Source organism: Chiloscyllium punctatum, chromosome 11, assembly GCF_047496795.1.
Source record: "Chiloscyllium punctatum isolate Juve2018m chromosome 11, sChiPun1.3, whole genome shotgun sequence".
Classification (NCBI taxonomy): domain Eukaryota; kingdom Metazoa; phylum Chordata; class Chondrichthyes; order Orectolobiformes; family Hemiscylliidae; genus Chiloscyllium; species Chiloscyllium punctatum.
The window spans coordinates 26,818,002-26,833,230 of NC_092749.1; the positions used below are offsets into that span (position 1 = coordinate 26,818,002).

The 15,229-nt window shown below is 37.7% G+C and overlaps 1 protein-coding gene across 4 annotated transcripts in view; it reads left to right on the top strand.

Annotated features, from left to right (window-relative positions):
* ndufaf7 (NADH:ubiquinone oxidoreductase complex assembly factor 7) overlaps nucleotides 1–15,229 on the top strand; it is a 51,562-nt gene that overhangs the window by 3,007 nt on the left and 33,326 nt on the right. For 3 of the 4 annotated variants that reach the window (XM_072580541.1, XM_072580540.1, XM_072580542.1), the window contains exons 5-9: nucleotides 1,261–1,474; nucleotides 3,412–3,470; nucleotides 5,251–5,364; nucleotides 6,835–6,978; nucleotides 8,634–8,807. In XM_072580541.1, the coding sequence (XP_072436642.1) occupies nucleotides 1,261–1,474; nucleotides 3,412–3,470; nucleotides 5,251–5,364; nucleotides 6,835–6,978; nucleotides 8,634–8,807 (705 nt within the window). Of the gene's footprint in view, nucleotides 1–1,260; nucleotides 1,475–3,411; nucleotides 3,471–5,250; nucleotides 5,365–6,834; nucleotides 6,979–8,633; nucleotides 8,808–12,781; nucleotides 13,191–15,229 lie in introns of those variants that run through there. The other variant, XM_072580539.1, reaches the window with a different exon arrangement.

Here is a 15,229-nt window from a genome sequence, read left to right on the forward strand (position 1 = left end):
ACTTCACAGTGTTTGATGATTATGAAAGTATATGCAAAACTCCTACATCAAACATTGTACTACTTGAAGAAAGAGTGAGGAAATATATTTGACAGTTTAATTTCAACATTATCAAAGATATGTGCTCATTGTTTTCATCACACTGTCAGTTTCTATAAATTTAGCTAAGCGAAACTGACTTTTTAGTATTTTAGTTAAATGCAATTTTTCTGATTTAAAGGATGCACATTTGAGACTTGGCACTTTCCTTCCTCCCTCCTATGAGGCTTGAGGAATTTATAAATGTTGAAAAGTTCACTAACAGCAAATCCCTTGCCTATCTAAGATAAGTGAAAGTTAGTGACATGATGGAAATCTGTCACTACCCTTCTGTTACGTTTTTAAAAAAAAAACCTATAGAAAATGTTGACCACAACCAAATTCAGAGCCATTTAGAGGGTAGAAATTGTGTGGCAAATAACTCACCGCTGATTCCCCCTCTCAAGCCATCATCTACATGGTACAGTTTAACAAAACTAATTAAATTAACTGGATCTATATTCTTTTGGAGTTTTAAAAAATGAGGCAATCTCATTCAAACACACAAAATCCTACTGAGATTGACAGTGCAGAGAGAGGAGAATGTTTCCACTGACTTAGTGGTCTAGAATCAAGGCATTCTGCCTCAGAATGAGGGGTAAACGTTTTAGGATCAAGACAAGGAGAATTATTTTTCACTCAATGAGTCATAGTTCTTGACAGGATGACATCACATGATCAGCAGTGATGAGGATTCTAGGCAGCAGAATACTACACTAAAGATGTGTACATAACTTGCAGATAGACAGAAACAAAAGTGTTTTTCTGTTAAGTAAATCTATTTGCAATTTTCAAGTAAATTGAACAGACACCTTTTATCAAACCAGAATGAGAATGGTAGTTCTGTGTTAAGGAGCACAACACATGGATACAACATTTACCACCGCAGAGTTTTTCAAAGTTGTTTCCAGACCCTAGTGAAATCTTACGAATTTTTTATTTTTAATGTGACACTCCAATTTTCCACAGGGAATAGGTAAGACAATAAACATTTAAATATTGTTGAATAAATAAAGGAAGGGACAAAATTATGGTGAGGCATTTAATAAATACACAATCTTTGTTTTATATTGTGATATTTCCTTTTATATAAGGAGATTATTTTTATTGTCATTTACTTCAAATACACTTCTTATAAAAAATGTTTTAATTTTAACAATTAACCTGTATTTATACAATTAGGTTTTCAGCCAACTCAATTCTATGTTGAAGGATTCTGAAATTTCAGTGCATTTGGTTGAGGTGAGCCCAAAGCTTGGTGAAGTTCAAGCGCAGCTTCTGACTGAAGGAGAGCAGCATTTAAGACATGATCCAAATGGTGCAATTTATAAAACAGGTACAACCAAAACAGGGCTTCCAATCTCCTGGTACAAGGATCTACAGGATGTACCTAGAGGTGAGACCATTCAACAATTAAGTAAAATGTAAAAGAAGAAAAACTAAGAAAATAAGTTGTAACATAATGAAATAAAATAGAAAAATTAAATGTGAGGGACATACTTTACCTAAGTATGACAGAAGAAAATGTGACACGTGGGACACACCATAAACATCAACTTTGCAGTGGGACATCTTAAATAGATGAAGTTGATTAAATATGTTGCAATTTATAAATTCTGAAATCTACCTCCTTAATTTATTTGCGTGAATTTGATTGATTTTTATTTACTATTATTAGATTCAAAATTTTGCATCAATGCTGCATTTCAGTACTATCTCTGCACTTATTTCCTGAAAATTAGATGCTCAAGTTGTTTCAAAATCATTCTACTCTATACTAACCATATACAGTTGACTACTTGCCTATAGTTTCCCATTCTTAACAATGTAAAAGTTTCATCAGAATTGCGTTCACACCTTTTAAACCCGGTCTATTATCGGCTGGATGGATGAGTCTAATTATTTGTAATTCAGAAAGGTTAAAGGGAAAGAACATCCTTTTCCTATAGTTGTTTGACACATTAACAATCGAGATGAACGAACTGAGGGCAATTTGGCTAGGTTTGCAAAGATCGATAGAGGAACAGGTAGCATTGAGGAGGCAGGGAGGCTGCAGAAGGATTTGGACAGGTTACAAGAGCGGGCAAAGAAGTGGCAGACTGGGTACAATGTGGGAAAGCGTGAGGTCGTGCACTTTTGAGGAAGAATAGAGGCATGGACTGTTTTCTAAATGGGGAGAAAATTCAGAAGTCTGAAGTCAAAGAGAACTTGGGAATTCTAGTCCAGGATTGTCTCAAGGTAAACTTGCAGGTTGAGTCAGTCGTTAGGAAGGTAAATGCAATGATGGCATTTATTTTGAGAGTACTTGAATGTAAGAGCAGGGATGTACTTCCAAGGCTCTATAACACTCTAGTCAGGCCACATTTAGAGTATTGTGCCCAATTTTGGGCCCCATATCTCAGGAAGGATGTACTGACCCTGGGGCGTGTTCAGAGGAGGGTCACAAGAATAGTCCCAAGAATGAAAAGCCTAACATTTGAGGAGTGTTTGAGGACTCTGGCTTTGTACTGGATGTAATTTGTGGGCAGCACGGTGGCACTGCTGCCTCACAGCGCCAGAGACCCGGGTTCAATTCCCGCCTCAGGCGACTGCCTGTGTGGAGTTTGCATGTTCTCCCCGTGTCTGCATGGTTTCCTCCGGGTGCTCCGGTTTCCTCCCACAGTCCAAAGATGTGCTGGTTAGGTGAATTGGCCATGCTAAATTGCCCGTATTGTTAGGTAAGGGGTAAATGTAGGGGTATGGGTGGGTTGCGCTTCAGTGGGTCAGTGTGGACTTATTGGGCCGAAGGGCCTGTTTCCATCACTGTAATGTAATCTAAATCTAATTTGGAAAGATGAGGGAGTATCTAATTGAATGATACAGAATACTGAATGGCCTGGACAGAGTAGATGTAGGGAAGATGTTTCCATTGGTAGGAGAGACCATAGACCATAGACCCGAGAGCATAGCCTTAGAGTAAAGGGAAGACCTTTTAGAATGGAGATAAGGAGAAATGTCTTCAGCCAGAGAGTGGTGAATGTGTGGAATTCACTGCCACAGAAAGATGTGGAGGCCAGGTCATGGAGTACATTTAAGACTGAAACGGATATGTTTTGAGTATCAAGGGGATCAAGGGTTATGGGGAGAAAGTGGGAAATGGGGTTGAGGAACTTCTCAGCCATGACTGAATGGTGGAGCAGACTTGATGGGCTGAATGGCCTAATTTCTGCTCCTATGTCTTATGGTTTTATGGAAAGATTGCTATTAATTGTAAAATATTGTTGGATTCAAGAAATGGTTTTTCTGCCTTATTAACATGTAAATGTGATCCATATGTGCTCCATTCTTTTTCAGGATTCAGCTTTTATATTGCACATGAGTTTTTTGATGTACTTCCAATACACAAGTTCCAGGTAAAATATCAAATTTGGCAAGCTACTAACAATACTGATCTGTATCTCTTTCCCACCTTTATTTCCTCATTTCATTTCGTTAATCTTGCATAGCCTACTTCACCCAAGAGGTGTAAGTGAATCATTTAGGATAATATATTTGATAGAAATTTTCCACTGACCCTCATTGTTTCAAAGCAACTGAAAAATTTTCATTTTAACCATATTAACATTTGTTATTGTGAAACTCAAATATGTTTGTTACGCTTGTTTTTTTAAAAACTGAAGTCCTCTACATACTTAGTATCCAACAGTTACAGCATTTGCATCAAGCATGTTTGTTCAAATAAATTAACTTGCATATGAAACATTATTTTGGTCTTTGTGCTGTTACAAAGGAAGCTTGCTAAAATAGCAGCCTGACTGCAGTTTCGCTTACCACTAAAATCTTGTACTTGTGTTACTCTGGCCTGAAATTTTCTGCAGAAAATGGCAGTGTATGTACAGAATTGCAATACACATCCCTTGACTCAGCCTATTTTTGCATTGGGCAGAATTGAGGTGTTTTCTGATTTGCACGTCTCTGGTTCATGGAGACACAGCACACATACCTCAGTCAGATCTGATTTGTGCTCGTGGGATAACCAAAATGCAGCTTTGGATCTGGCAGAAGGTCACAAACTGACATAGCTCTTTGGAATGTTGGGATATGCTTTTGGAGAGGTAAAGTACTCTTTCAATATGGAACCTGTGGTAGAGGAAAGGTGCCTTTGAGATTGTTAGAAGTGGACATGCCTGTGTTCCAAGTAGTACAGGAACTCTTTGGAAGTGTCAAGAAAGCTAGCAAGAGAACATAGGAACAACAGTAGGCCATTCAGTCCAACGAGCCTGCTCTGCCATTCTAGAAAATGTTTGATCATCTCCTGAATGCTGTTCTCACAAAGACTAGGTCTCATCAAGCTGCTATACAAGTTTAGCAAGTTATCTTTGCTTCTGCACTTCAGTCCTCTTGAAATGAATGTGAACATACCATATGCCTTTCTAATTGCTTGCTGCACTTGCGTGCTTTTTTTAAATTTGGGGAGAAGAACTCCTAGATCTCTTGGGTTACTTGCATTTGCCAACCGTTTAAGAAATATTCTATTTTTTTCTACTAAAGCAAATAACTTCATATTTATTTATTTTTGATCGTGCTGCCATGTTTCAGTTCATTTATTTAGACTGCCCAAATCCCATAAAGCCTTGCCCACTGTTCAGAAATTACATTCTCACCCAGTTTGGTGTCATCAGGAAATATGCAAACATTGCAGTTAATTTTATTTCAACCCACCACACATGATAAAACACAGCCACCTTCAGGATGACCTTGTTTTTATATACATTTGAATAATCGTTTTTTGGAGTGAACTGAATTAAAGCAAAGTTTACAAAATAAAAGGAACTAAACAAAAAAAAAACAGCCTGCAGGCTGTGTGTTTGAATACTCCTTTTCCAAAACTATGTGCAGGGAAATTGAATGCCGAACAGCAATATTGCCACCATTTGAGAAACATGTTGTTTCTTGCATCCACCAATGGAAACTGATGAGGGTGAATAGTGAAAATCTTGCCCCTGAACAGTCTCAAACCACTATTTTTTTATTAAAAAAGGCTGCTTTTGATATATATTGTGCCTTTTCTTAAATAAGGTAAACTCTGGCAAAATTGATCAGTTAATTTACCAAGTGTGCAATAAAATATGAACTATACATGTTTAAATCTGAGCCATGATTTTCAAATTCATAACTGCTCACCACTTGCAGAAAACGAAGCATGGATGGCGTGAGATATTGATCGACATTGAACCAAATTCACCTGAAAAACTTCGGTTTGTTCTAGCACCTCACGCTACTTTGGCTTCCAAAACATTAATTCAGGTGAGATTTTTTAAAAAAAGATTGCACCTGTACTTATAGAGTTTATTCATTTTTTAACTATCCAAGTCAGTGAATTACTTCAAAGCCCTCCTGCATAAAGAAGATTTGAGCCAAATGTACATTAAGGTTAGAGCAAAAAAGTGGGAAAATCCTAGTAGGAATTCATGATGAAAACATCCACTTTAAAAACAGTTGAAATAAAAAGCTCCTGTACAGTATTTATCACATTTGTTGTACAAAGAAGTAAAAAGGGACAGGATAAGAAGCTGAATAATCTTTCTCTTGGGTTAGCTTGTTTTTCATATTGGTAAAAACAATGACTGCAGATGCTGGAAACCAGATTCTGGATTAGTGGTGCTGGAAGAGCACAGCAGTTCAGGCAGCATCCATATTGTACTGTGACGCATCAAAGTAATGGGCAAATATACCATGCCACAAAGGATGGTGATCAACGGTTCTCCGTACAATTCCATATTATGTCTTTCAGATTTGGATTAATCATAGGGTTAAGCAGCTCTAACTGCAAAACCTCTGGTGAGAATGAACTTGAATTGCTTCTGGAGGCATGTGGAGGTGCTTAAAATGGATGACTGCGAAATTAGAAGTGTGTGTAAATAATTGAACAACTCGAGAGCTGCAATAAGAATATTGACTATTGTGGAATCTTGTATTCATTTATATTGCTCTAATCCATTAGCAGTGGGTTATATAACTTCTGATATGGATATTAAAAATGAGGTTTGATTAGAACTTTCCTATTTTTGGTATAAAAGCAGAAAGTTTTAGATAAACTTAGCAGGTTTGGGAGCATCTCTAAAGAGAGAAATGGGCATTTGCTTTTGATGTTTAGTGAATTCAGTGTACATATTCACCAGTTTTAACAAAATATCTGGAAGGCAGTGACCTAGTGGTCTTACCTCAAGATTATTAATTCAAAAACTCAGCTAATGTTCTGGGATCTTGATTTGAATTACACCACGTCATTTTGGTGGAATTTGAATTCAATAATAAATGTCTGGAACTAAGAATCCAATGATGACCATGAAACTGCTGCCAATTGTCAGAAAAGCCCATCTGGTTCACTACTGTCCTTCAGAGAAGGAAATTGGCCACCCTCAACTGGCCTGGGTTAAATGTGTCTCCAGACCCACAGCAATGTGGCTGACTCTCAATTGCCCTCTGAAATGGCTGAGTATCCATTCAGTTCAAGGGCATGAGGGATGGGCATTAAATTTTGGCGAGCCAGTGATGCCCATGTCCCATGTGTGAATAAAAAATGTGTGAGGGAAAAGGTTGCCTAAATAAATCAGGCAATAGGCATCATTATATTATTGGTGACTGTTCAGAAATGATTAAATACCCGTTTTACTCTATATTTTTAAAATTTGGTTTGGAAGCTGAAATATACCAGTTCTACTCAGTGATTCTTCTTTGGCTGTAGTAGAAATCTTTAATTTTCTTTTCAAATAGAACGATGATGAAAGAGACCATATAGAGATATGCCCTGAGGCTGGTATCATTGTTCAGAATCTAGCCAGCAGGATCACTGAAGATGGGGGAGCAGCAATGATTGCTGACTATGGCCATAATGGAACAAAAACTGACACATTTAGAGTAAGTTCAACTAAACATATTCTTAACAAACCTTTAGTGTTCATAGATCTCCTATCAAACTACTGAAGCCCAGACATCTGCCACAGAGCTGCAATTCATCTTCTTTACAGGTTTGTATCCTATTATTATTAAATGTGGATTTTTGTACTGTGTTTCATACTTTGTGTTCTGTAGAATTTAAATAAAAGTTAAATCACCAGCTGTTAAGTTTACATGAGACTCCTTACTGCACTGTGGAAAACTGAGTTAGATGTTATAATAGCACATCTGAACTCTACAACTCGCATACATCAAACTCTGCTCCTCAGTCGCAATCTTTACAGGTGCATGGTTTGTTTGGGTGGCAGTTCCTGTTTTTCAGCTGTGTCCCTATGACCTCAGCTAGTCATAGAGAGGTTAACATTGATACCAGTGTGAATAAACACAGAACAGTACAGTAGTAGTTATTGATGTGATCTGAAAGCTCTTTTTAAAGATTTTTCATCCAGATAATAACTTGACCCATCCAGTAAATAAATGTTTTTCAAAATACAATACTCCCTTTGGCTAACTATGTTTTCAATCGACATTACATAAATGAAATGTTTTCATAGCAATAGCTTTTTTGAATTTTTATTTAGAGAAACTTGACGTATTTTTGCTGCCAAACTATTCCCCACTATAATTAAAAAGACCATTATAATGTACTGATCTCCAAAAGGAACTAGTCTTTATTATTTCCACAATTATTTCAAAATTTGCATTTTAATTAAACCCGCGATGGTTGGAAGGTGATGAACGTCTTTAAGTCTTCCAGGTTTATGGAGTAGAAAATAGTCACAGTTGGAGTCTAAAGGGTTTTTTTTTGGCATTTAGCTATTTCAACTTGGTGAATCACAAATATTAATTTCAAGACCTCCTTTTGAAATTTCATGTTGACCTTTTGAGTATGTACCGGTAATATCAGTGCAATGTGACATCACTGTTTCTATACCATTGCTAATCTAATGCCATCTTACATTTGAAAGTGTCAGGGTAAATGGATTTGTTGAGATGAAGGAAGTACAAAATCATATTAAGTCAATGAAGTATTGATTTGCTGTAGTCCATCTCAGCTGTACAATAAGCTAAAACACATTGCTGATTTATATTTCCACAGAAGTCTCAGCTAAACAAAAAGATATCAATTTATAGAATACTGCCAATTTATAGAGTACTACCACTCCATTTTCTTGCTCATTTTCTTTTATTATTTAAGTTTTTAAGAGAGGACATTCTTTTCAGCATAACTTAAGTGTTAAATTAGCAGGGTTGACATTCCGGTGTTTACCAGGTGATGAAAGGATGTCAGGTTGAGGCCAAATGTGGCTTACATCTCATTCGCACATCTTTCAAATCCATTCATGTGACTTCCTTTACAAAAATAATTCAGGCCTAATTAATTGAATTCCATCAAAAACATTTTTCATAGGGTGCATATTGTCTTTTTATTTTATGAGTAGTAAATGACTCTGAATAAACTATTTCTCATTTGGTTGCTTCTACAGATGGTCACTCAAGTACAGACAGATAAAAATCCATGATTTACTCTCCACTTAGGAGAGAACCTCAGATAATATTGATATTTTTCTGCCACTATAATTTGTTTTTATGCTTAATAACCATTATTTGTAAAGGGTTTTCGTGGACATCAGCAGCATGATGTGCTCACAGCACCTGGAACTGCAGACCTGACCGCAGATGTTGATTTCAGCTACCTTCGGCAAATGACAAAGGGTAAAGTGACCTCCCTAGGACCAATTCCCCAGCATGAGTTTTTGAAGAATATGGGCATTGATGTGAGACTTCAGGTATGATGTTACCAGCACCAATATATATAATCTTCTGTTTTTCTGTCTTCATATTAGTCTGTTTTTGTCTTCGTTCCAGTGTAAATCTCCAACCACATGATCTTCTCCTGAGCTGTTATTGGCAATTTCCTCAGGAGTTGAATTTTCAAACTGAGGCCCTGGACTCCACAAGAGGATCCAATGTACTCTAATCATCATGCAGTTTTGTTTTGGTATTTGTTGACTTACTAGAACAAAACTGTGTTGCTTTAAATACAAAACAAGTTTTCTGCAACAAGAGCACTGATTTATTTGGAGAGTTAAAGGGCCATAACAGATGTTTTCAACAAGTGATTTGAACAAGAGACCAGTTCCCAATATGTACTGCATAATTAGTGCTAATCATATCTTTTCCTGACCTTGTGCTGTATAAGTTAGTCTTGGTTTCATAAACCTGAATGAAAACTGCTGTGAAAAATGAATATATTTTGCAGTAAATTAGGAATGAAATGCTTCACCATTGGCATTTCCATATTAAGAAGTGAACACTTGTTGTTCTACTTCTTCAGTTTTTCCTCTTTTCTGAAGTTTCTGGATCATCTCAATTGATGCAGTTTCATTGTTCCCCCATCAGAGTTGCTATTTCTCAGCAGTGGGGTTTAGGTAATAACAGATAACAAGGTAACGGAGAGAGATAGGGTATGGCAGCCTTACAAGCCTTAACATCAGCCAACATGCATCTCAGTAAATTTTCCAGCAGGTGTATTTTCAGGATCAAGAACCTCAGTGATATTCTTTAATGTGGAGAGATAGCAGTAGACTTGAACAAATGTCACTGCTCAGCTTATTCAGCACAAAAATTCATCCAACTTGGAACTTTGTTTTGTATGGCTGTTATATTCAGTAAGCTGGTTATCTCTGCATTGCAGGCTAATTTTACTTCTAGACAGCACATTGCAAAACAATCCTTTAGAGTCATAGAGATGTACAGCAGGGAAACAGACCATTCAGTCCAACCTGTCCATGCCGACCAGATATCCCAACCCAATCTAGTCCCACCTGCCAGCACCCAGCCCATATCTCTCCAAACCCTTCCTATTCATATACCCATCCAAATGCCTCTTAAATATTGCAAGCCTCCACCACTTGCTCTGGCAGCTCATTCCATACACGTACCACCCTCTGCGTGAAAAGGTTGCCCCTTAGGTCTCTTTTATAACTTGCCCCTTGCCCTAAACCTATGCCCTCTAGTTCTGGACTCTCTGACCCCAGGGAAAAGACTTTGCCTAAAATTCATATCAAAGTCAGCAATTTCTAAGCTTTTCTTTTATTTAAATTGACAAGTTACATTTGAGAGCACAAATGTTTGCTTGTCTACTTTCTCTGTTCATTTGCTGACCTCGAGGTAGGTGCTCTTCATGACTGCACTGAGGAAACAGGGTTAGAGAAAAAGTACCTGGTTTTCATGTTCTTTTTGTTACACAGTTATACAGCATGGAAACAAACCCTTCGGTCCAACTTACCCACACCAACCAGATATCCTAAACTGATCTAGTCCTATTTGCCAGCATTTGGCCCATATCCCTTCCTATTTATGTCCCCATCCAGATGATTTTCTAAATGTTGTAATTGTACCCACCTCCACCATCTCCTCTGGCAGCTCATTCCATAAGTGCACCACCCTCTGTATGAAAAGGTTGCTCCTCAGGTCCCTTTTAAATCTTTCCCCTCTCAGCTTAACCTAAGCCTTCTAGTTTAGGACTCCCCTACCCTGGGAAAAATACTTTGTCTATTCACTCTATCCATACCCCTCATGATTTTATAAACCTCTATAAGGTCACCCTTCAGCCTCCAATCCTCCAGGGAAAAATGCCCCAGACTGTTCAGCCTCTCCCTATAGCTCAAACCCTCTAATCCCAGCAGCACCCTTTTAATCTATTCTGAACCCTTTCCAAGGTTAACAGCATCTTTCCTATAGCAGGAAGACCAGAATTGAAGGCAGTGTTCTAAAAGTGGCCTCACCAATGTCCTGTGCAGTTGAAACATGTCCCAACTCCTTTATTCAATGCACTGACCAATGAAGGCAAGCGTGCCAGATGCCACCTTCACCACCCTGTCTACCTGCAAATGCATTTTCAAGGAACTATGAACCTTCACCCCGAGGTCACCAACCCAGTTTAATATCATCGTCTCCTACCCCATTCCACATTTTGGCTCGTGCAGATATCACCCCCTGCTTTTGCTTCTTATCTTAGGCTTTGCTTCCCATCAGCTTTATCTCCTCTGCCTTCACCATTGAAGCAGTTTGCTTCTCCAGGATAGAGAGCTCCAACTAGTGGCTATAGTTAGTCACTGCCAGAATTCTGCAGTCACCTCCACTGACTAATGTCTACCACTAGATGGAGCATGATTAAGACGTGAGATTTGTCTTAAAATATTGCAGATTCTGGAAATCAAGAAAAAAAGGAGAATGCTGGAGAAACAACACGTCTGGTAGCATCTGTGGACAGAAAAATAATGTTAACATTTATAGTCCAGTATGACTACTTCAGAATAGTTCTAGCTCGGATCTGGTAAAGGGGCAAGCATTCATGTGTATCAAGTCTAGCACAATAAAAAGAGCTAATGTGATGCTTGCAACCAGTCACATTTAATAATACAATAGTGCAATTCAATCTTCAGAAAACTACATTGTTCTTAATGTTTTAGTAAAGGTTCATCTCTTTAGATGAACTGAGGCCAGACCTCAAGGTGTTTCTTGTAACAGTACTTATTAGCAGGAGTCTGAGTTGGATGGCTAGTTTGGAATGCAGAGTGATTCCAACAGAGTGAGTTCAATCCCTGAACTGTCTGGGATTACCATGAAGGATTCTGCTTCTCAAACTCTCCCCTCAGCTGAGGTATGGTGACTCTCTGGTTGAGCCACCACCAGTCATTTCTATCTAATTAGAGCAGCCATATGGTCTGATAGGACTTTGACCACTTCATTTACTAATTTAGACATGCTGATATGGCAGCAGTCTGCTTAGATCTACACTTCTGACAGGTCATCACAGGTTATCTCAGAGGTTCAATGACAGATTCATTAAAACTCACCTCTAGATTTGGGTTTTTGGCTGATTTTACTATCATTGCATTCTATAGCCTCTAGAAATTAGGAAAGTGTTGGCGTCTCGTCATTCCTGTCTATACTGATGAAGTATGTCCACAAATGTAGTGGCTATGTTCACTCTAATTTACAACCAGCAAGTGAATAAGTGACCAGTTAATTTGTTTAGGTAATTGAGAGCAACACTGGCTAGGATACTTGAAGCAGTGCAGGAAGTTTTCAAGTGTTACCATTAGATCTATAACAGTAATTGTACAAGCAAATGGCCCTGGTTTGAATTTCTTACTCAAAGGGTGTCAACCTCCAGCAACATAGCACTCTTTCAATATTCCATGAAGTGTCAGTCATGGTTATGAATGCAAAACCAGAAATGGGGCATTTTGACTACATAAAGATTTTATAACAAAGTAGCCCTTTTTGATTGACTAATATAGCCTGAGGGGATGAAAGGTGCTATATCAATCAATTTTGTCCATCAATACTTCATAACTAGACGTTTCCTATTATAGTCAGCTTTCTGCATACAAGAAAAATATTGAGTAGCATCAAAGCTGTGGGCAGGAAGATTCAAAAGTAAGGGTAATATTTTTAAGGTGAGAGAAGATTTTAAAAAGGACACAAGGGGAACTTTTATTTAAACATAGTGTGGTTCATGTGTGTAATGAACTTTCGAGGAAATGGTGGATACCGGTACAGGGACAACACTTAAGACATTTGGATAAGTAAATGAATAGGAAGGGCTTGAGGGATGTGAGCCAAGTGCAGGCACGTGGGACTAGTTTAGTTAGGGAACATGGTTAGCATGGAATGATTTGTTTCCATGCTGTAGACTCTTGTTCTTGTAGTTATTTATAGTTAGTCAACAACCACTCTATTCTCCTTCCAGGTACTGCTCAGGAATACATCTGACCCAGGCACATGTACAGGTTTGATTGATGCCTATGATATGATCATGAATCCTGAGAAAATGGGGAATCGATTCAAGTTTTTTGCCTTGTTACCTTGTGCTAGATTAATTTCAAGCAATGATACAAGGAGCATAAAACATGGTCCAATAGCACCACCTGTTGCAGGATTCAGTGAACTGCAGTTGTAAAGAAAGCCATTAGTCGCATCGTGCTGACAAAACCTACAGTATCAAGTTTGGGCTTAGGATCATTGTAACATCATTATTGAACTTTACATATACCTTCAGAAAAGCACAACTTCACAACAAGAAAATGAAAGGGAAACTAATTAACTTCATACTATGTAAATTCAAAACTCAAACTTCACATTAAATTATTTTCTAATAATGGTACTGTTCTTATTTTTTAGTATTAAAAATTGTGGCTATTGTTCAAATAAACTTGCTAAATTGCAATTGTACATTAAGCAGATGGTACACATTGCAGCCATGATATCCACTGTTGGAAGGAGTGTACACTAACAGGTTCGCCCTTGACTGAGGCAGCATGTTCAGTTGTGGATGGCATGAAACCATGAGAATGATGGGAACAAATGGCAAGTATCCATTCCACTCTTCACTCCAACCATGTGGATGGCTGTCACTTTGTTCTCCCAAACGTCCCTCTACCAATCCTGCTCATTTAACAATATTATTGAGACAGACTGGATCAGATGAACCTCTAGTCTGGTCATTACCAGATGCTGATTGTTGGATGCTTCAAGAAAATATTACTATCAATGATTGAGGGGATTGTATTGAGCCTTTTCATGTTCATTGTGGATGAATGTAACCTACCATTTATAGCTCAAGTCTTCACTGACAACAAGGATAGATGAGGAGGTGAACCTGGAAGTGATTGAGTGTTAGTTGGACAATATTGTGAAATAAAGGAAATTCATGACCAAACATGATATCAAACAGGAAAATCCCACAGCAGACAGCAACTGAAACAAACAGCCGAAGCAGAAAAGGAATGAAGTCTATGTTGACAAAATTTCAGTAAGAGAAAAGCTCGAAAAACAGAAGGTTGTGAGCTTAACAAACCCACGTTAAAAAATAAATGAACTATGTTAGCAGTTTTTAAAGCGGCAATAACCGACATAGTATTGAGTGAATGCAGAAGTTGGCTGAAAAAATAAACAATTAGACCTGTACAATTGAACAAGTAACTTTAAAATGAAAACAGGATGACCCTTCACTACAGTTTGAGTATCAGCAAGATTGCTGTTGAAAAGGTTGGAACTTTATTATAATAAAAATTATGATTTGCAATAAGACCTTTCAAGTAATTCTTATAAAATATATATAGTTTGTCTTTTTTATTATTTTAGCGTAATAAACTTTCTTGACCTTTTGATAAAAGTATATTGACAGTTTCTTGTGAATGTGGTCAGTTGCTGACCAAGATAAACAATTGCAGAAATAAAACTTATGGTCTATCATGCCAGATCTTACTCTGGAATCAGTCTTGTTCAGTACTAAAATGAGCTTAAATCATAAGTGGGATAAGGCAAAAAGAAGGAAACTTCTGACAATAAAAGTTCAATACTGTAGAAAAGTTAGTGAAGAAATTGCAGGATGAAAATTTAAAAATAATTAGGAAAGCAAAGAGGAATGCAAAAGCACTGGCAAGAAATATAAACCCTCAAAGATGTTATATAAATGTAGAAAGATAAAGAAAATATAAAGGAATGAGAAGGGACAATCAGAAACCAAAAAGAATTGTGGAGATGGAATACCTATATGTTTTTGGAGATATGTCTCTTGATTAAACTTAAAATATAAGTCATAACTATTAATTTAACCTGGGGCAGTGTTTGTAGAGGATTCTAGATTAGAGTGGTGCTGGAAAAGCACAGCAGTTCAGGCAGCAACCGAGGAGCAGGAAAATTGACGTTTCAGGCAAAAGCCCTTCATCAGGAACTAATCCTGATGAAGGGCTTTTGCCCGAAACGTCTACTTTCCAGCTCCTCAGATGCTGCCTGAACTGCTGTGCTTTTCCAGCACCACACTAATCTAGAATCTGGTTTCCAGCATCTGCAGTCCTTGTTTTTATCTAGTGTTTGCACAGGAATAAGATGGTGTTATTTTCTCGGTCTGTAGATTGTGATGAAGCAAAAATGACCTTTAGTAGAGTGAAATGTGCTTCTTGTCAGATGTGGGAGTTTAAAGAGAGTTTAAGGACTACAGCAGATTATATCCTGCCATAAATACTGTTGGTTGCAAATCTTATCAGATCGAATGGATCAGTTGGACAGATAGTTAGAAGCAATGAGGAATTTGCAACAGCAACAGTATATGATGGATGGCAGTTATAGGAATGGGGGAAAGTCTCAGATACAGTCACAAAGATGGGTTAACTCTAGGAAAGGTAAGAGAGATAGG